Genomic DNA, 12550 nt, shown 5'->3' on the forward strand with positions numbered 1-12550 from the left:
CGTAAGCTGACAAGGTCCTTGCAATCTGTGAGGTCAACCAAGGGTTGCCTCGCCTTAAAAAAAAAAAAAATTAACTAATTCTTTTATCCTAGAACTTTATTTTATATGTTGTATAATACAAATTCAAGCAGAGGCTTGACTATATAGATTATAGACAGATTTTGTTAGGGAAACATTATAAAAGCATGTGACTTGTTCAGCATTTAGTTAAATAAGGATGCTTACGTGTGTTAATTAATGAAATCCTTGTCTTGTTTTTTGTAGGAAATTAAATCAGCTCATAAAATTGCCAAGAGGTATTCTTCCATTCCTCAGATGTGGTCTCGGTGTCTACTGCGTCATTGTTACGGATTGTGGTTTATTTGTCTCCCAGCTTATGTGAAAGTATGTCATTCAAAAGTCAGGGCTCTGAAGACAGCATATGATGTGCTTAAAAAAATGCAGTCAAAGAAGATGGATCCACCTGATGAGGTAACAATTATTCTTTAACATGCATTATTTTATTCTAGATTTATGTACATAGATATTTTGTTTCTATATACTTTTGAACTTACTGTGTTTCAGGTGTGCTACCGCATTCTTATGCAGCTCTGTGGACAGTATGATCAGCCAGTGCTTGCAGTTCGAGTGCTTTTTGAAATGCAGAAAGCTGGTATTGACCCCAATGCCATCACTTATGGTTATTATAATAAGGTAATTACTTTCATTAATGGAGAAAGAGTATGACTTTTGTGATTATATAACCTTTAATGGCAGAAATCATTGTTGCAAGGGTTCTTTGGCATTGATTTTAGAGTATCTAAAATATATTTAGTAAATCAAGTTAAAACTGTTGTGCTATTTTGTGTTATACAGTCTACTTAGATACTCTTTAGTTTGACTCTAAAGCCAATGTGTTCATTTATAAAAATTTTTATACTAACTATTTTATTTTGTTAAACAGGCTGTTTTGGAAAGTACCTGGCCTTCAAGAAGTCATAATGGCTATTTTCTTTGGACAAAATTAAGAAACGTTGTTTTAGGAGTAGCACAGTTCAAAAGAGCTTTAAAGAAACATGCACATTTATCACAAACAACTCTCTCAGGTGATTAAAGATTTTTAAGGGATATATGTGTTTTACTTTTTCTTTAAAGTTAATGGACCAGTTACACTTTACAATTTTTAGAAATTTAAAATACTTTCAAAATATCGAATGTTTTCTAGTTTTTATTGCCATTAAGCAAATTCTGATATTGGAGTATTCTTCACATTTAAAAAACACAAAATTTCACTTTTTTCTTGTAAATTAAACTATCAACCATTAATATTCATTAATAACTCACAATATGGTTCTTTGTTACAACTGTATTTTGTTAATTATCTGGCACTTTTCATGTTCTGTATTAGTAGATATTAGTTTGAGCAACAAACTAATGTATCTTTGGTATCTCCCTGAGTAGTAAAATGCTGTCAAATTGTGTTCTTAAGCAGATGGCAGTGACCTGGATGCTGTTAGTCATGGCAGCATGGATAGTGGTCATGGGACACACACTGTGGAGCAGGCACCTTTTAATACAAGTTTAATCAAAGTATATGCTACTGATGATAGATCTAGTACAGGTTTGTGTGTGCTTATGTATACATTTATTACAGTACATTTTAAAAATTAGATTTGCTAGCTTGTTGTTTTTAGATTTTAATTTTCAATGATGTATTTGTCATTTTTTAATTATATATGTTAGGTACTTGATTTGATGTTGTATTTAATAACTATATGCAGTTTTATTCATTCTTTATTTGAATATAAATGACAGTTTAAGAGAGTTTATTCAAGTATTTAACCCATGATAATCCAATTCTCTCTGGATGGCACACAGATCTCTTTATTATATCACTTTCTTAGGATAAATTCTTTGTAATTATGAAAATGTTATTAGAGTTTAAAAAAAAGAAACTTGTAGGCCTGATCTGAGTTAATAGTACTATATCAATATCAATTTCCTATCTCATTTAAGATATTATTGGGAGAAGTTGAGTAAAGGGTATACAAGAACTCTTTGTACTGTATTATTTTTGCAACTCCTTATGAGTCTTAAACTATATTAAATTAAAAGTTATGAATAAAAAAATTTAAATATATATAAAATTTTTAGCATTCTAGAACTGAAGATGGCATTAATTTTATTAAAATATAAGATTTGTACATAATCTTTCTGCAATATTAAAACTGATACATTTTTAAAATTTATTACTTGAATAATTCTTTTCATTATTACATTAAAAAAATTACACATGATTATCAAATATAAGAGCAACCTCTTAATGGACACAAATTTTAAATTTAAAAATCCAAGCATTAATAATAAAATATGAAGTCTTCTATCTCTGCAAATGATAACATGATTTTGGTCTGTTTTCTTTTATGCCTACTTTTAAGAGTAATAAATATAAGCTAATTGTGTTGAAATATAATTTTTATAGTTATGCTTCTTTGGCCGATTTTATTTCTTGGTCATACAGTGTGAATTTAGTAGTTATAGTAGGCATCCTCAGGCATTCTCTCTTAAAAATTAAGAAATCTATCTTATGTTTCACTATGGCTTTTAAAAAATTATCTTAAAGCAGTGCAGAACCTAATAAAAGCATGAATTAACATTAATATTATCTTCACATTTTTAACTTGTAGTTTCTTTGGGAATAGAGCTGAAAATTTGATTAGAAAAAGTACAAACTCAAAAGTATAACAAAGATATTAAAGTAGATACCTAGCGATACTTAATACAGTCTTGTTAGGTAGTACTTTATAAGTTCATAAAACCATTCCATATATAGTCTCTCATATGATCATATCAACCTTGTGTATTATAAATCTTGGAATTTGAGATCCAAACAAAAGGCTTATTTGGTTTACTTAAAATTATATCTGCTAAAGTACAGAACTAGGATTCAAAATTTTGTCTTGATGCTAATTGAGTGAAAATAATTTGCTGAAAATTACAGAAATCTTCTTTTACACAGCGATTTATAATGTATTAGAAATTTTCTCTTATCAGTGTAACTTGCTTTTCTTAACAATAACTTTAACATTAGATTTTTTTTCTCATTCCCATGTATTTGTACTCGTGCAATTCAGTAATCATTCAATTGAATGTTCAGAAAAAATAATTATCTATAAATCTAAATAAATCCTTTTTTTCTTTTTTTTTTTTGATAAAGTCATTTAGACATTCAGCTTCAGTGCTCTATGTGTAAATGTTCCATTGCAAATTCCCTGCAGATTTTTCTTCTTCATTCCTTAGTTGGAACTTAGACTTTCACCTAGACAAGGCTTCTGTAAAGAATGTCAGGTTTGTCTAGATAGTATTGTGAATGTACGTAGTTACTTTTGACTGCAGTATGGAGACAAAAGTAAATTATTTTGTGATTATTCCATTCTTATATTAATAGAGATAGGGGACTCTAATGCTTTCAATTGAAAGTTACCCAGAAAATTTTCTATAAGTAAGTCCAAACATTAATGTGTTGCTCCTAATTCCAGTTCTCACTAAAGAAGTTTATGATAAACAGCATAGGGGTATTTTTCTTTTTTTTTTTTTCAGGTGGCCAATCTGATCTTGGATATAATTCATTATCTAAGGATGAAGTAAGAAGAGGGGATATATCTACTGAGGACATTCAAGAAGAAAAAGATAAGAAAGGAAGTGATTCTAGCTCTTGTAGGTGTTATTTAAGTTGATATTGTATAAAATTGGGAACTTATAGTAATAGAAAATACAAATGACTTTAAGTATAAAAATACCAATTTCATTTTCCACTTTCCCATTATAATTCCGTTTTCCTCCCATTGCAAGCTCTCTTCACCACCAAATATTCCAACATAACAAATTTTCATGTGTGAAGTGTATAGTCTCAGTGGCACAACTCCTCTCCAATCAAATAGTACTCTTCTTGTAGTAGAAATATATAGTTCTTAAAACAACCGGTTTTTTTCTGAGGCTTAATAATACTTTTATTTAATGCTTTTGTTAATGGTCTGTGACTTATATTTTCCTCCTTCCTTCCTCCTGTCAAAAACAGTGTTTCACAATGAAAGAAGAAATAGAAAATGTATGGATAGACCTCATGCATGACTAGTACTTAGTAATTTGATACACACCTTGAGGCCTCAAATCAGTTGGAATCACTTATTTGTAATTGACAAGTAGATATAGACGTGTTCAATATTTTATCACCAATTTTGAGATAGAAATATTTAGAAATAAAAGCTTCTTTTTATGCCTCTTATGATCTATAGAGATTTCATTTTATCAATTTCATTTTAATCTTTACAGTGTCGGAGAGTGAGAGTGCAAAAGGAAGTGCTGATTGTCTTCCTAAGCTCAATTACCAAAGTTCTTCCAGTATAGTTCGCCTCAGTGGTACAAACAACAACAATGCTGATAAAATAGCAGGAGAAAGCACAGGTGAGTTGAATAGTGTACCTCTGTTATGTACAGAATGCCATATCTGTAATTCTAGTGGATAGTTATTTTTTATGTGTTAATTCTCCAGGGTTATTTTTTTAATATATTTGTGTAGCCTCTCATGGTATAGTTTAGTAGCTTGAATTCTATATTTTGTAGTATCCTTTGTTCAAGCTTTTATTATAACAAAGTGTAGGGACAAACTTATGAGCTACATACTATTTTTTGAGTTTGGACTATTGGGACTTTTTGGAAGGGGGACGTGGAAGCAATTGCAATGATCAGTCTGAGTGTACCATATACCTCGCCAATTTTTAAAGGAAGCATTTAGTTCCTTAGTCTTCATATCATTCCTTTTTGTCTGTTTTTTTTTCCGGAAGCAAAAGGATAGTCTTTCAGATAGTTTAGGTAATAATACCTAATATTTTTTCTTTTCAAGGTGCTTTTTATATATTATTTTATATTAATACAGCAATGCTTATGTTAGTAAGAGGGGATATTAGTACTTTTTTAAAGATGTCGGCAAGTCGCATAAATTAGCTACTCAATGGAAAAGTCAGTTTAGGATCCAGAATAATACTTGGTCTCACAAATTTTTCAACAGACCATTTTGTGGGGAGGGGATAAATGGACAGAAGATTCAGAGTTTCTAGTGTAAATAGTCTGATCACCCAATTACATTATTTTATTTTTGTATTAGCTCAGTTCTGCAGCATATTACAATCTAAACAAATATTGAAAGACTTCTGCTTTTAAGGCTGAAAGGTCTGTTTGTAAATGGCCTTAGTATAATGTGTTTATTTTTCTGCAGCATAGTTAAATATGCCTCTAGCTCAGGGGCAGGCATACTATGGCCTGTGGGCCAAATTGGGTCTGCAGACTCTTTTCGCAAAGACCCATGAACTAAGAATGGATTTTACGTTTTTAAATAGTGAGGGAAAAATCAAAAGAATAATATTTTGGGACACATGAAAATTATATGAAATTCAGTCTTCAGTGTTCATAAACAAAGGTTTATAGGAACACAGCCATGTTCATTCATTTACATATTGTCTATGGCTGCTTTTCACTATAAAGTTAAAGGATCTGTAGCTGTCTTACTTTGCATTTCTTTAGATAATTGTTAGATAATTGTTATAACTTAAACATTAAAAGTGCTTTATTTGTTATCATGGAATTGCTTTACAGCCATTTAGTCCTTCCTAATCATTGTCTAATTAGAACTCTTAATAACTTGTCTTTGGTGGTCTTTGCTTTATTGTTCTTTCATTACTGTCTCTTCATGCTTGCTTTTTTCTTAAGATCTGCTTTTATGAACTTTCTATTTTAATATGATTATAAACAGTAATTAGCATCTGACTCATCATCTGGCTTTTGGTTTTGGTTTTACCCTATGCTTAACAAGTCAACTTTTTAAAGTCTGTAATAGGTGTCCTAGGTGTGAAATATAGTTGTTAGTTTATCCTTAAGATTTTTGGCATGAATATGTTTCTTGTATACTAGTACATGCTATGATTCAAAGCATTTTTCAGGTTTATTTATGTTTTGTAGTACTATATATGTATGTATCTAACAGCTTTTAAAAGATACGGAAATAACCAGAAATATTTTAATGTTTAATGAGATTTTGAAATACAGTCACCACCCTATAGTTACGTTATGATTATCTTGAGAATTTAACTTTTTAACTATTATTATTAGTTTCAAGTATACAGTACATTGGCTAGACATTTATACAGTTTATAAAACAATCCCCCTGATTGCTTTTCTCTCCGCTGCTCTACACCTAGCCATTACATTAATGCTAACTGCATTACCTATGCTGTTCTCTCCTTCCCCATGACCATCTATTAACTACTAATTTGTACTTTAACCCTTCACCACTTTCTCTCAACCCAACCCTCCTCGCCCTCTGGGTGTCACTAGATTGTCCTCTATATTTATGAGTCTGCTTTTCATTAGTTTGTTCTTTTTGTTCCCTAGATTCTGCATATAAGTGAAATCATACGGTGTTTTTCTTTCTCTGTCTGACTTATTTCACTTAGCATAATAACCTCTAGGTCTATCCATGTCGTTGCAATTGATAGGATTTCTTTTTTTTAATGGCTAAGTAATATTCTATTGTATATGTGAACCATAACTTCTTTATCCAATTGTCTGTTGATGGGCATTTAGGTTGCTTCCATATCTTGGCTATTGTAAATTGTGCTGCCATAAACATAGGGGTGCATAGATCTTTACAAATTATTGCTTTGGATTTTTTTTGGATAAATACTCGGAAGTGCAGTTGCTGGATCAAAAGGTATATCCATTTTTAAGTTTTTGAAAATTCTCCAGACTGTTTTCCATAGTGGCTGTACAAATTTGCAATCCCACCAACAGTGTATGAGGGTTCCCTTTTCTCCATATTCTCACCAACACTTGTTCTTTGATTTACTGATGATAGCCATTCTGACAGGTTTTAATTTGTATTTCTCTGATGATTAGTGACCTTGAACACCTTTTCATATGTCTATTGGCCATCTGTATTTCCTCTTCGGAGAAATATTTGTTCAGATCTTCTGCCCATTTTTTAATAGGATTGTTTGTTTTTTTGTTGTTGAGTTGTATGAGTTCTTTAGCTATTTTGGATATTAACCTCTTGTCAGATGTATCATAAGTGAATATCTTCCCCCATTCAGTCAGTTGTCTTTTCATTTTGATGATGGTTTCTTTTGCTGTACAAAGAGAACTTAACATTTTGATAAATGTAAATGGAGTTACTGAGAGTTAAACCACAAGAAATTTTACTCTGAAATATGAAAACATAACTCTGAAATATTTTTTAAGCCTAATTCTGATTTTAGTATGTTTTAACTTTTTATCTTTAGCTACCATATTTAGCTATAATATGTCATATTATATTATACTACATTATATCATGGGTTGGTATTTGTAGCAGATGTTTCTCAGCAGACAATATTCATTAAGTAATTATTTTTTGAGCTCCTACTTTATGCTACCATATGCCAGGTGCTACTAGGGATATAATGATGGCGGGGGATAAAGAAACATGGTCTCTGCCTTTATAGAGAAAGCAAGTGGGAGGGATGGGAAAACATTAATCAAATAATAAATAAATGTAAAAATACTCTGAGATTAAATATTGTGAAGAAGAGCTATAAATTGCCACAAGAACATATAATAGACATGTTCTGGGTTTGGGGAACATTGCTCAGAGAAAGTTTCCTTGAGAATATAGTTTTTGAGCTTAGATATGAAAGATGAGTAGAAAACAAATAAGGATAGGAGTTGCAAAGGAAGAATTGAGAGGTAGCATTCCAAGCAGAGGGAAGCAATATGTAAAAGGCTGTGTGGTGGAAAGAGATTACAGCATGTTCAAAGGTCTGAAAAGGGGCTAGTATATCAGCTAGGAATTCTTTCAGCTTTAAGTCTCAGAAAATATGATTAACAGTGGCTTAACAAGTTGAGGGGTTTTTTTTCCTCAAATAAATTCAAAGGTAAACAGTTGCTCAAGATGTTGGTTTAGGGGCTTTGCCCTCAGTTCTCTGTACCTAACTATGATTACAATATCACTGGCAACTCTAGGCATCACTTATCTGAGCAAGGCAGAAAAAATCAGGAGGGGGACCAGCAGTCCATTTATCTCCTCTTACCAGGAAAGCAGTTTTTGCAGAAGCTCTCAAAAACTACCACTTTAATATTACTCTCCAGAATTATGTCATAGAGTCACCTGGCCTAAGGAGTTTAATTTGCAGCTTCTGTCTTAGAGACTCACAACATCCAGCCTAATCTGGTAGAATTTATCATGTATATAAACTTAGAATCAGACAAACTTTTCTGTAAATGGCCAGATAGTAAATACTTTAAGCCTTGCAGACCAATCACAGTCTCGCCTGTTTTTCATGTGTGTGTGACTTTTACAACCCTTTCAAAATGTAAAAATCATTTGAGACTGTACAGAAACAGTTTACAGGCTGAATTTGGCTCAGAGATGTTGTTTGTCAATGCCTGGCATAATTTGATAACCAGCTTTATTTGTCTTCTGGCCATAGCATAGTTATGACTTTGCAAAGGTAGCCTTGCAAATCTATTTAAATACAATCCCAGAGTATTATTTTTGGGTTATAAGATTCCTCCAAATCTTTGATAATATTTAGCCTATCGAGCAGAAAGTTTACCAGAATATCAGAAGAACATGTATTCTTAGTTTCCAATCCCTTATTTTTTATTTATTTATTTATTTATTTTTGACGCCTACGGCACCTGGTCTTCCTAGGTGGTCTCCCATCCAAAGAATAAACTTTATCTCTCTACTATATTGTTTTCCTTGTTAATAGTATAGCTTATTAAACAATATTAGTTTTTAGGCTTTTATGGTCTCTGATATTCTCTTTTATCTCTTATCCTGTTATCTACATGCATCACATGGCAGGAAAAAGGCATATTTTTAGTAATTGCCTGGTTATAAAGAGCTAATTCTGTTGTATAAAGCATGTAAAAAGAATAGCTGACAATACCATACCTAGACCAATGCTTTAGAAAACTCCCAGGTGATAAGGACAATTAAAGTGATCAAAAATCTAGAGTTCTGCTTTCAGCATTGGTACCTAAGTAATATGGTAAGGAGCAGTGAATGGTGTTTCAGAATAGAAAGTGGCCATTCACATTTGACTGGTATAAACTTGCAATTAATACGTAAAGCGAAGCAGCACAATTTACAATAGCCAAGATATGGAAACAACCTAAATACCCATCAACAGACAATTGGATAAAGAAGCTATGGTTCATACGTTCATATATACAATGGAATATTACTCAGCCATTAAAAAAATGAAACCTGCTCATTTGCAACGACATGGATGGACCTAGAGGTTATTATGCTGAGTGAAATAAGTCAGAGAAAGATAAATACCATATTGTTTCACTTATATGCAGAATCTTAGGAACAAAAAGAACAAACTAATGAAAAACAGACTCACAAATATAGAGGACAATTACAGCCAAAGGAGATGTGGGGTTTGGGCTGAGAGAAAGGAGTGAAGGATTAAAGTAGTACAAATTAGTAGTTAGTTGATGGATAGTTATGGGAATGGGGAGAACACCATAGGTAATGCAGTTAGCATTAATGTAATGGCTAGGTGTAGAGCCAGAGGAGAGAAAGATCAGTTAGAGGGATTGTTTTATAGACTGTGTGAATGTCTAACCAATGTACTGTATACTTGAAACTAATAATAAAATTTTAAAAAATATACATAAAGCGAAGGTAAAATTGTTTAGTCACATCTATAGTCGTAAGTATTTGGAGTTATTTTAAATAATTTTTATTTATGGATAAAGCTAACATAGCTGCCTTTAATTTGGTTTGGTTTAGTGTTTTTGGTTTTGTTTTTCATTTTTATAGGCAGAAGACTGAGAATCTTAAGGTCACCTAACACAACCACAATTGTATAACCATTATTATTTAATCAGTTTAGTGACATAAACATGAATTTCTTTTTATTAATATACCAAGGGTAAATATTAATTTTAATTTATAAGTTTTAAAAAGCATTGCTTCCTAATATCTAGGAACATACCCTTTATAGATAGTCAAATCTAGATTTCAATCCCAGTTCTATCATTTAAAAACTGGGTAACTTGGGGCTAGATAATGAATCTCTCTGAGCATCAGTTTTTTCTCAACCCATGAGAGTGTTGGAATAATTATTGTAGATAATGTAAGTAATGTACCTAGTATAGTATCTGTCAAATAGGAAGCATTTGCTGTCATCATCTTCATTACTAGTATTTTAAATATTTAAGACAACTTATATTCATGCATTACATTTTTCATGGCTTAAAACACTTTTCTTTTTCAGGAAGCACAGCTGAGCCACTCTTAATGTCATCTTTTGAGGATACAAATGAAACAGGAAACATTCAAAGTAGATGCTTCAGGAAAAGACATAAAAGTGAGAATGAACCTAATTTGCAGCAACAAATATCCTGGGGAAATAGAAACCGCAATCTTAGTGGAGGAGTAATGATGGGACTTATGCTCAATAGAATTAACCAGGAAGCAAACTCTGGAGATATGGTTGAAAAATTAGGAGCTGATGCAAAAATTCTTTCACACGTTATTTCAAAAAGCACAAGACCAAATAGTCTTGCTATTGGAAGGCCATCTTTAGGATCAAAAAGAGACAGTCTAGAAAAGGAATCTAGTGATGATGATACACCTTTTGACGGTTCTAACTGTTTATCAGATAAAGTGGATTCTCCAGTTATTTTTGACTTCGAAGATTTAGACAATGAAACCTATGGGTCAAAAGTGGAATATGTTGCTACACAAAATCCCAAGAGGATTCAACGTATGAATAGCAGCTTTTCAGTAAAACCTTTTGAAAAAACTGATGTTGCAACAGGATTTGATCCCCTCTCTCTTTTGGTTGCTGAAACTGCGCAGCAGCAAAAAGAGGAGGAAGAAGAGGATGAAGAGGATAGCAAAAGCGTTTCAACACCATCTGCTAGGCGTGATTTAGCTGAAGAAATTGTGATGTATATGAATAATATGACCAGTCCTTTAACAAGTCGGACACCAAGCATTGATTTACAACGGGCATATGATGATAAATCAACCAGTAAGAAAAGTCCAACATTGGTCAAGGCATGTAGACGATCTAGCCTGCCTCCTAATTCTCCTAGGCCAGTGAGACTTATGAAATCTAAAAGTTATACAAAAAGTGTAGACAGACCAAGGGATAGACTCTGGTCTTCTCCAGCCTTCTCACCCACTTGCCCATTTAGGGAAGAATCTCAAGATGCAGTAACCCATTCATCACCTTCATTTAATTTAGATACACTACTAGTACCTAAACTAGATGTTCTAAGGAACAGTATGTTCACTGCTGGAAAAGGAGTTGCAGAGAAAGCAAGCAAATGGTATTCAAGGTTCACCATGCATACCACATCATCTAAGGTAAGTTTTACTAGTATTTTCTACTTTTCCTTTTATCCTTCACCATCAGAAGTCCCTTACTCATAAGGATGTCTGTTTTTACCTTTCTCCTTAAACACAGCTTTACAAAAAAGACTAAAGTTTGTAAGTATCAGAATTTAAACTTGAAAAAACTTCCAACGGAAAGAAAATTCACAAATTAAGGTTATGTTTCTAGTTCAGTTTTGAAAGAAAGTGATTTGAAGCTGCAGTAAAAATTAGTGCTATATGAAAATGCTTGCTGAGCTTCATTATTCTCTTCAAAATGCAGGGGTTTTTTTCAGACATGGTGTCCAGCATGCCTTCAGAAATTACCAGCCAGGCATAGCATTCCTCTTCCTGGTTAGGATAGAGTAGCTTGTGATAGACCTACATACTTCCTAAGAGCAAAAAGCTAGATGAAAATGAAAGTATAGAAAGTAGCTATTTAAAGTCATCAGAGAATTGCCAAAGCAACTAGAAAGTAGAGGGACGATTCTAGAGAGAGGAGCTGAAGTTCTATAGCTACTTTTTTCCTGAAGGCATTTACTTATTCTGAGCACAGAGCAAGAGGTTTCAAATCCAGGCTTTGCCTTATCAGAGGACTGTGGAGAGGTAAGGGGGCCAGCAGAGCTTTCAGGATCTTGTAGAGCTGGAAAGACAAAATTGGAGACCTTAGAGTCCTCAGATACACAATTTTTTTTTCCTTCAAGACATTTTGCAAATATTGATACTGCATGAAACAAGAGACTAAAAAGATATGCAGAAAGTCTCTGGCAGACAAGAGTTCTCAGAAGTTTCATGGTGCTGGGAATATGGTAACTAGAGTTCATGAGTTGCTGGGCAAGGGGATGGGAGTGGTGGTGAACACACTAGGCCCTTAGTTGGAAGTTCTGCAGAGCTATGCCCTAGGAACACTGGCAAACTTGAGGTGACTGAGCCTGACCAAAACTACAACCTAGGCTTCACTCAGCTCGGTCTGTGATTAGATTAAAGTAATGAGACTTTATCTAAAAGGAATGAATGTACCCTTTTTGGAGGATTAGAACATCACCTGGAGTCTTTACAGTTTTTTATATACAATTTTTTATATCCTGTCATTCAATTAAAAATAGCTATACCAAGAGATAGTACTTTAAAACTTTTAAA

General features: G+C 32.7%; 1 protein-coding gene across 8 annotated transcripts in view; it reads left to right on the plus strand.

The window, feature by feature from the left end:
• The window catches only part of DENND4A (DENN domain containing 4A), a 107373-nt gene that overhangs the window by 79250 nt on the left and 15573 nt on the right, over positions 1 to 12550 (plus strand). For 4 of the 8 annotated variants that reach the window (XM_039865259.1, XM_039865260.1, XM_039865263.1 and 1 more), the window contains 7 exons: positions 265 to 471; positions 565 to 693; positions 944 to 1085; positions 1469 to 1600; positions 3580 to 3696; positions 4312 to 4443; positions 10305 to 11404. In XM_039865259.1, the coding sequence (XP_039721193.1) occupies positions 265 to 471; positions 565 to 693; positions 944 to 1085; positions 1469 to 1600; positions 3580 to 3696; positions 4312 to 4443; positions 10305 to 11404 (1959 nt within the window). The remainder of the gene's footprint in view (positions 1 to 264; positions 472 to 564; positions 694 to 943; positions 1086 to 1468; positions 1601 to 3579; positions 3697 to 4311; positions 4444 to 10304; positions 11405 to 12550) is intronic. The other 4 variants (XM_039865262.1, XM_039865264.1, XM_039865265.1 and 1 more) reach the window with 2 other exon arrangements.

Source organism: Pteropus medius, unplaced genomic scaffold, assembly GCF_902729225.1.
Source record: "Pteropus medius unplaced genomic scaffold, Ma_sr-lr_union100, whole genome shotgun sequence".
Lineage (NCBI taxonomy): Eukaryota > Metazoa > Chordata > Mammalia > Chiroptera > Pteropodidae > Pteropus > Pteropus medius.